Consider the following 9,998-nt stretch of genomic DNA (forward strand, 5'->3'; position numbering starts at 1 on the left):
GGTATTTATTCAATACAGTGGCTAAATTAACGAAAAATAAAGCCTCAACAAGTGTTGACATTTCCCAACACTCATAGTACTGATTTCCCGTATCATAGTACTGAGACTGCTCTCCTTAGAGTTACAAATGATCTGCTCTTATCATCTGATCGTGGGTGTATCTCTCTATTAGTTTTATTGGATCTTAGTGCTGCATTTGACACAATTGACCACAACATTCTTTTGCATAGACTTGAACACTTTGTTGGCATCAGTGGAAGTGCATTAGCATGGTTTAAATCGTACTTATATGACCGCCATCAGTTCGTAGCAGTGAATGAAGATGTATCCTATCGATCACAAGTGCAGTATGGAGTACCTCAAGGCTCAGTACTAGGGACGCTACTCTTCACGCTTTATATGTTACCCTTGGGAGATATCATCAGGAAACATGGTGTTAGCTTTCACTGTTATGCTGATGATACTCAGCTCTATATTTCTTCGCAGCCCGGTGAAACACACCAATTTGAAAAACTAATGGATCGCATAGTCGATATAAAAAACTGGATGACGAGTAATTTCTTACTGCTAAATTCTGAAAAAACAGAGGTATTAATTATAGGACCTAAAAACTCTGCTTGTAATAACCTAGAACACTGTCTAAGACTTGATGGTTGCTCTGTCAATTCTTCGTCATCAGTTAGGAACCTAGGTGTGCTATTTGATCGCAATCTTTCCTTAGAAAGCCACGTTTCTAGCATTTGTAAAACTGCATTTTTCCATCTCAAAAATATATCTAAATTACGGCCTATGCTCTCAATGTCAAATGCAGAAATGTTAATCCATGCATTTATGACCTCAAGGTTAGATTATTGTAATGCTTTATTGGGTGGTTTTTCTGCACGCTTAGTAAACAAACTACAGCTAGTCCAAAATGCAGCAGCAAGAGTTCTTACTAGAACCAGGAAGTATGACCATATTAGCCCGGTCCTGTCAACACTGCACTGGCTCCCTATCAAGCATCGCATAGATTTTAAAATATTGCTTATTACTTATAAAGCCCTGAATGGTTTAGCACCTCAGTATTTGAATGAGCTCCTTTTACATTATAATCCTCTACGTCCGCTACATTCTCAAAACTCAGGCAATTTGATAATACCTAGAATATCAAAATCAACTGCAGGCGGCAGATCCTTTTCCTATTTGGCGCCCAAACTCTGGAATAACCTACCTAACATTGTTCGGGAGGCAGACACACTCTTGGAGTTTAAATCTAGATTAAAGACCCATCTCTTTAACCTGGCATACACATAACATACTAATATGCTTTTATTATTCAAATCCGTTAAAGGATTTTTAGGCTGCATTAATTAGGTAAACCGGAACCTGAAACACTTCCCATAACACCCTATGTACTTGCTACATTATTAGAAGAATGGCATCTACGCTAATATTAGTCTGTTTCTCTCTTGTTCCGAGGTCACCGTAGCCACCAGATCCAGTCTGTGTCCAGATCAGAGGGTCACTGCAGTCACCCGGATCCAGTACGTATCCAGACCAGATGCTGGATCAGCACCTAGAAAGGACCTCTACATCCCAGAAAGACAGCGGAGACCAGGACAACTAGAGCCCCAGATACAGATCCCCTGTAAAGACCTTGTCTCAGAGGAGCACCAGGACAAGACCACAGGAAACAGATGATTCTTCTGCACAATCTGACTTTGCTGCAGCCTGGAATTGAACTACTGGTTTCGTCTGGTCAGAGGAGAACTGGCCCCCCAACTGAGCCTGGTTTCTCCCAAGGTTTTTTTCTCCATTCTGTCACCGATGGAGTTTCGGTTCCTTGCCGCTGTCGCCTCTGGCTTGCTTAGTTGGGGTCACTTCATCTACAGCGATATCGTTGACTTGATTGCAAATAAATGCACAGACACTATTTAACTGAACAGAGATGACATAACTGAATCCAATGATGAACTGCCTTTAACTATCATTTTTGCATTATTGACACTGTTTTCCTAATGAATGTTGTTCAGTTGCTTTGACGCAATGTATTTTGTTTAAAGCGCTATATAAATAAAGGTGACATTGACATTGACATTGATCTGGAAGTTGGACACACTACAATTGTTTCACCTGATGCACTCGAGCACTCAATGAGGCGGGCTGTAGAGCTAAAATATGGAAACATAAGACTTGTGTCTCTTGCAACCCATGCCTGCCTTTATGGCACAAAGTATTCAGAGGGTATGTTTCTGTCAGTGGGGCACACCAGTGGCCTGCCTGACTTTGGGAAGCTGGTTAAAATTGTAGTTGTGTCCAGCAAAGTGTCTTTCCTCATAGAACCATATCATGCATGGTACATGGAGCACCTGCGGAGTTATGAGTTGATGAAAAAACAGTCTTCTGAACTGGTGATTGTGGAATTACACGAACTAAATGGATATCAACCCCTGTATCCATACACAAAAGCAGGCAAACTGATGGTGACATCAAAAGTTTTTTTGCTTCATTAAGGTGTAGTTGAGCTTTTATTTAACTTTAAATGGTGTGTTCCTCTGAAAAACATGCAGTATGTCCATACCGGTAAATGTAAAAACAGGATTTAAACAGAATAAAATGTGTATGAATGTTCATGTTTATTAATGTTTCTTTATTGTTCATCTTTTCTTTTCTTACATTCTTTCTTTTTTTCTTCATCAGCAGAGAAGTCCTGAGAGTTTCTCAGTCGCAAAAAGAATGCTGTTGCATCTGATCATTTCAGCACAGGACATTAGAAAGCTCCGCTTGGACTCTGTTCCAGATTCGGTTGACGGCCTGAAACTGGTGTTGAAAAACAAACTGCAGTTATGCTCTTCATTTGACCTTCAATATGAAGATGAGGATTTCAAAGACTTCTGTAACCTCACGTGTGTTGATGATCTACCAAAGGACAAGTTGACATTGCAAGTCGTTTTCTGCCCTATCTCTTCAGACTCAAGTTTGGACACTTTTAGCCCTGCTGTACCATCATCTCTGGCAGCATCCTCTTTAGCTCATTCATCATCTCCGACGACATCCTCTTCATTGAGCAGCCAAACAGAGTGCTTTGCAGGTCGGCGTTCACAGCAATGGCCAGCTTATTTTCCCATTCCCACCTTCTCATATGATGTTGAGCTGAGGCTCAGGCAGGGCAATGATGCTTTTAGAGAAAGTGGAGCACTTCTATCGATTTCAAGGGACATGAAGTCTGAGATTCTGCTCAAACTTGCTGAAACAATATATTCATTCATGACCTACCCTACACTTGCACATTTTGGATGTGTAGCTAAGGCACTTGTTGAAAAACATCCTTGCCTTACAGAACCTGGCTCCACATCTGGATGGTATGGATGGAAACATAGCATAAAGTTCAAGATGGGCAATTACAGACAGAAATTGAAAAGTGTGGGTTGCCGAGAACTGGAGGTTAATTCTGAGAAAAGAGGTGCTGGGGACACGCGAGGGAAGAGAAACAAAGTGAAGAAACCTAGGCGGTCTGAAACAAATTTTCTTCCAGATCTCCCACAGGGAAGAGACAGCAGAAGTCTTGAAGAAGATCGAGAAAAGATGGTCCAGGAGATGAAAAAAACAACCCCAAACCTGACCTAAATCGATGATGCAATGAATGCCACATATGCACTGAGAAGACAGGAGATCGTTGAAGAGGAGCCACCTGTGGACGAAATGAGAGTCAGACGGCCTGCCCTTTTTACGGAAAGACAGGTAAAATGTGTAAATTTTTTCTTAGTCATAGCAAAGTAGTAATGTTGTACTGTGTATATTGCAGGGCTCTATGCTAACATTCCTCCCATTGAGCACATGTGCTCCTAAAGTGAAATATTTGGGAGTAAAATTAAAAATTGTTTAAGTACCATTTATGTAACGCTTAAATAATGTTGAGGGCCATTTTAACATTTGATAACAGTAAAAACACCCTTAACAATTCAACTTATGACTGTAATTTGATGACTTCTGATGTTACCCAGAATATAAAAACATGGAAATATTTAATCTTTTTTTAATCAACAGACGCAAGCAATAACTTGCTTTATGACTAACAGAATATTTGACACATTAAACATAAATTGATATTTACTGTAGGCCAGTCCCTATATATTATGATATGAAATAATGCTTGAACTGATATGAATTACATATTTTTATTTAACTACTTAAATCATAGTAGTACATACTGATTTGTTAAACTTACAGCCTTGTTACTTAGCATGTATAAATTATCATGACAACTTAACAAAGCACTAACATATCAGTCTGATGTAAATATTAACAAAACTCAATAACCTGTCACACAAGCCAATCTGCCCGTCTGAGGACACAGATCGTTGAGGTTGAAGTTAATATTAATTAAATATGCACCTTGAGACAGGTCTCCGCTGTACGTCACATGTCTGACAACATGTCAATTGTAGTGCTGAAATGTGAACATTTAGGTGACTTTTAACTTGAACTAAAACTAATGTTACTTCTCCACATAGATCGCCAAGGAATTCACCAGGCTCACTTCAATGGACATCAATAAATTCTATGAGGGTCTGGACAGCCATCTGCATAAACTTCTTCAGTTATTCCGGTTGAAGCGCTTCGAGGAAGTTCAAGACATGACATCCTTAATGGAGAGTCTTGACAAGGATGTAAGTGCATATTTGTTGTAGTTGTGGTCCACATTAATTGTGCAGCCCCACTGAGGAGAGGGACCAGGATGTAGATTATGACAGACAGTAAACCTCCTCTAATTAATGTACTTGGATAGGCATTTGATACAGACTGAATAAATAAGAAAATGGCTCTGTAAGATGGAGTAGATGGAGAGAAGGCCAGAGTTCAAGTTATCTCTTTGAACTGAAATCTCAGTTTCCATCATTTGACAAAAATCAGAGTTCTGATATCAACTGAATTCAAGTATTGTGTTTTTGAAGGCATCTAACCAAAGGAAGAGAGCGGCAGCTTTGCAGGGTCTGCCATGGTACATGAAGGAAAATCCTTCTACATTGATGAAGAGATGTGAGGTAAGCAGCAAAATGTTGTTTAATTATACAAAAACTAGTTCACAATGGGCATGGTTACACATCATTTCAGGCATCCTCTGTGTGGATACACTATATAGCAAAACATGTCTAAAGCACAGGCACCTTTTTGTTTTTTGTTTGTTTTTGCATGAAGCCAACAGATCCTGGGGAGGACTTCATCAAAGGAATGGTGATTGGAATCCTTTTGGTCGTTGAAGATGTTAAAGAGCCCCTTCCAGTTTCCTACAACGATGTTGCCATTGTCATTGAGGAAAAGATTGTCATGCATCATCTTGGTGATGTACCCAACGCTTTTGTGAACCTGATGGGCCTGCTGTACATGCTGAACCTTGACTATCCAAAAGAGATAAAATATACTTTTGAGGTGATTCAGCGCCTTTTCATGGGAATCGGGTCTGAGATGTGCACTCCCAGGGTCCACTCTCTAAAGAATAAACTGCTCAGTTAGAGGGATGGCTCAGGAGGATGTTTCTGCATGATGTTTATGTTAGTTTGAAGTTTAAATTAGTTTGAAGTAGATAGATAAACAAGTTTTTTAGTTTAAATTTCACACACAGACACGCTCACTAACTTGCTCACACACTCGCACATACAAGAAAACACGCGCACGCTCACCAAGTCTCACACACTCATGCACATACAAGAAAACACGCGCACGCTCACCAAGTCTCACACACTCATGCACATACAAGAAAACACGCGCACGCTCACCAAGTCTCACACACTCATGCACATACAAGAAAAAACTCGCATGCTCACCAACTCTCACACACTCGCACATACAAGAAAACACGCGCACGCTCACCAAGTCTCACACACTCATGCACATACAAGAAAACGCGCACACTCACCAACTCTCACACACTCATGCACATACAAGAAAACACGCGCACGCTCACCAAGTCTCACACACTCGCACATACAAGAAAACACGCGCACGCTCACCAAGTCTCACACACTCGCACATACAAGAAAACACGCGCACGCTCACCAAGTCTCACACACTCATGCACATACAAGAAAACACGCGCACGCTCACCAACTCTCACACACTCATGCACATACAAGAAAAAACGCGCACACTCACCAACTCTCACACACTCGCACATACAAGAAAACACGCGCACGCTCACCAAGTCTCACACACTCATGCACATACAAGAAAACACGCGCACGCTCACCAACTCTCACACACTCGCACATACAAGAAAACACGCGCACGCTCACCAAGTCTCACACACTCATGCACATACAAGAAAACGCGCACACTCACCAACTCTCACACACTCATGCACATACAAGAAAACACGCGCACGCTCACCAAGTCTCACACACTCGCACATACAAGAAAACACGCGCACGCTCACCAAGTCTCACACACTCGCACATACAAGAAAACTCGCGCACGCTCACCAAGTCTCACACACTCATGCACATACAAGAAAACACGCGCACGCTCACCAACTCTCACACACTCATGCACATACAAGAAAAAACGCGCACACTCACCAACTCTCACACACTCGCACATACAAGAAAACACGCGCACGCTCACCAAGTCTCACACACTCATGCACATACAAGAAAACACGCGCACGCTCACCAACTCTCACACACTCGCACATACAAGAAAACACGCGCACGCTCACCAAGTCTCACACACTCATGCACATACAAGAAAACACGCGCACGCTCACCAACTCTCACACACTCATGCACATACAAGAAAACACGCGCACGCTCACCAACTCTCACACACTCATGCACATACAAGAAAACACGCGCACGCTCACCAACTCTCACACACTCATGCACATACAAGAAAACACGCGCACGCTCACCAACTCTCACACACTCATGCACATACAATAAAACACGCGCACGCTCACCAACTCTCACACACTCATGCACATACAAGAAAACACGCGCACGCTCAACAAGTCTCACACACTCATGCACATACAAGAAAACACGCGCACGCTCACCAACTCTCACACACTCGCACATACAAGAAAACACGCGCACGCTCACCAAGTCTCACACACTCATGCACATACAAGAAAACACGCGCACGCTCACCAAGTCTCACACACTCATGCACATACAAGAAAACACGCGCACGCTCACCAACTCTCACACACTCGCACATACAAGAAAACACGCGCACGCTCACCAACTCTCACACACTCGCACATACAAGAAAACACGCGCACGCTCACCAACTCTCACACACTCATGCACATACAAGAAAACACGGGCACGCTCACCAACTCTCACACACTCATGCACATACAAGAAAACACGCGCACGCTCACCAACTCTCACACACTCATGCACATACAAGAAAACACGCGCACGCTCACCAACTCTCACACACTCGCACATACAAGAAAACACGCGCACGCTCACCAACTCTCACACACTCGCACATACAAGAAAACACGCGCACGCTCACCAACTCTCACACACTCATGCACATACAAGAAAACACGGGCACGCTCACCAACTCTCACACACTCATGCACATACAAGAAAACACGCGCACGCTCACCAACTCTCACACACTCATGCACATACAAGAAAACACGCGCACGCTCACCAACTCTCACACACTCGCACATACAAGAAAACACGCGCACGCTCACCAACTCTCACACACTCATGCACATACAAGAAAACACGGGCACGCTCACCAACTCTCACACACTCATGCACATACAAGAAAACACGCGCACGCTCACCAAGTCTCACACACTCATGCACATACAAGAAAACACGCGCACGCTCACCAACTCTCACACACTCATGCACATACAAGAAAACACGCGCACGCTCACCAAGTCTCACACACTCATGCACATACAAGAAAACACGCGCACGCTCACCAACTCTCACACACTCATGCACATACAAGAAAACACGCGCACGCTCACCAACTCTCACACACTCATGCACATACAAGAAAACACGCGCACGCTCACCAACTCTCACACACTCATGCACATACAAGAAAACACGCGCACGCTCACCAACTCTCACACACTCATGCACATACAAGAAAACACGTGCACGCTCACCAACTCTCACACACTCATGCACATACAAGAAAACACGCGCACGCTCACCAAGTCTCACACACTCATGCACATACAAGAAAAAACGCGCACGCTCACCAAGTCTCACACACTCATGCACATACAAGAAAACACGCGCACGCTCACCAAGTCTCACACACTCATGCACATACAAGAAAACACGCGCACGCTTACCAAGTCTCACACACTCATGCACATACAAGAAAACACGCGCACGCTCACCAAGTCTCACACACTCATGCACATACAAGAAAACACGCGCACGCTCACCAACTCTCACACACTCATGCACATACAAGAAAACACGCGCACGCTCACCAAGTCTCACACACTCATGCACATACAAGAAAAAACGCGCACGCTCACCAAGTCTCACACACTCATGCACATACAAGAAAACACGCGCACGCTCACCAAGTCTCACACACTCATGCACATACAAGAAAACACGCGCACGCTCACCAAGTCTCACACACTCATGCACATACAAGAAAACACGCGCACGCTCACCAAGTCTCACACACTCATGCACATACAAGAAAACACGCGCACGCTCACCAAGTCTCACACACTCATGCACATACAAGAAAAAACGCGCACACTCACCAACTCTCACACACTCATGCACATACAAGAAAACACGCGCACACACGCTTACCACCTCACACACACCCAAACTCATGCACACACTCACTCACGCACACACATGCAAAGACACACTCACTAACTCTCACACACACACATGCACATACTCACACAAGCACACACTCATGCACATACAAGCACACACACACGCTCACTAACTCACACACACATACACACACTCGCACACATACACCCACACAAACGCACACTCACTCACACACTCATTAACTCACTCTCACACACGCACATACACTCACACAAGCAATACAAATGTAGTAAGAGGAAATAAATGTAAAGCCCTTCTGTGGGTCACAACAGTTTATGTTTGTATGTTCTAACAGATGTCCATTGCTCTCTGTGGAGGAAATATCACTTGCAGACACTAATTTGTATTTTATGTTGTAGAGCAAACATGAACAGAGTGGAGATTTCTGTAACGTTTGAACGTGTTCATTTTCTGGCTGACATTTGAGCAAGTTTCTCAGATACATGTTTTGTTTTTTTACAAATCTTTCTGCAATTTACTGCAGCAACTCTGAACATCCACAACAATGGACTCCATTGAATTCGGAGAGTTATTGTTTTTCCCCGAAGGAAGGCTGCACTTATTTTTGTGTATTATATTATTATTTGTGGAACCGTGTAATTTCAGTTAGTAAGCAGCCCCAAGCAAAAGTGTGTTAGAGAGTGTAAAGGCAAAACTTGAACATGTCCCAAGGAAGCTCTTTTTTTGATGTCTTAATTTTAAAGCAAGGCTGGTTGAAGTTGGACTTGTTGGGGGTTTAATAAAGGTCCTTATTGAATTGGATTTCATCTCTTACTTTTTATATAATTTCATCTCTTACTTTTCAGCTATTTTTTCATCTGTTAATATTTAAGTTTGACAGGCCAATTCTCATGTAGATTTTTTGTAGATATTAGTTTGGTTAAATTTTAGAAATCTAGCAATTTCTGCTAGATTCTGCTTTAAACTCAAGTAACTTGGCAATAGAGCATGAGAAAAAAAATTATAATGTTGCCCTAACTTGATAAAACAAGTTAAACCAACCTCTTTTTTTAGTTCTCTCAAGTAAAGTTTCAGTCCACATTACTTGATATAGAAAGTTGAGTCAACAAATCGTGAGTTGTATCAATTATGTATTCCATGTTTAGCCAACTTGATTCACAGTTGTAGGAACTTGATCAAATAAATTCAACCAACATCTCTTCAAGT

At 42.6% G+C, this 9,998-nt stretch overlaps 1 protein-coding gene across 1 annotated transcript; it reads left to right on the forward strand.

Annotated features, from left to right (window-relative positions):
• Window positions 1–2,734: 2,734 nt before the first annotated feature.
• On the forward strand, window positions 2,735–5,493 carry LOC132131863 (uncharacterized). Its single transcript, XM_059543994.1, has 4 exons — window positions 2,735–3,720; window positions 4,494–4,649; window positions 4,935–5,024; window positions 5,179–5,493. The coding sequence occupies exons 1-4, from the start codon at window positions 3,619–3,621 to the stop codon at window positions 5,491–5,493; spliced, it is 663 nt and encodes a 220-aa protein (XP_059399977.1). The 5' UTR covers window positions 2,735–3,618.
• Window positions 5,494–9,998: the final 4,505 nt, after the last annotated feature.

Source organism: Carassius carassius, chromosome 48, assembly GCF_963082965.1.
Source record: "Carassius carassius chromosome 48, fCarCar2.1, whole genome shotgun sequence".
In the NCBI taxonomy this organism is placed as follows: Eukaryota; Metazoa; Chordata; class Actinopteri; order Cypriniformes; family Cyprinidae; genus Carassius; species Carassius carassius.

What these genes read in the sequence shown, in the direction of transcription:
- LOC132131863 (XM_059543994.1), top strand. Translation starts at nt 3,619, where the DNA reads ATGAATGCCACATATGCACTGAGAAGACAGGAGATCGTTGAAGAGGAG. An exon ending in CCCTTTTTACGGAAAGACAG is followed by an intron (nt 3,721 to 4,493) that starts GTAAAATGTGTA and finishes TTCTCCACATAG; the next exon opens with ATCGCCAAGGAATTCACCAG. An exon ending in TGGAGAGTCTTGACAAGGAT is followed by an intron (nt 4,650 to 4,934) that starts GTAAGTGCATAT and finishes GTGTTTTTGAAG; the next exon opens with GCATCTAACCAAAGGAAGAG.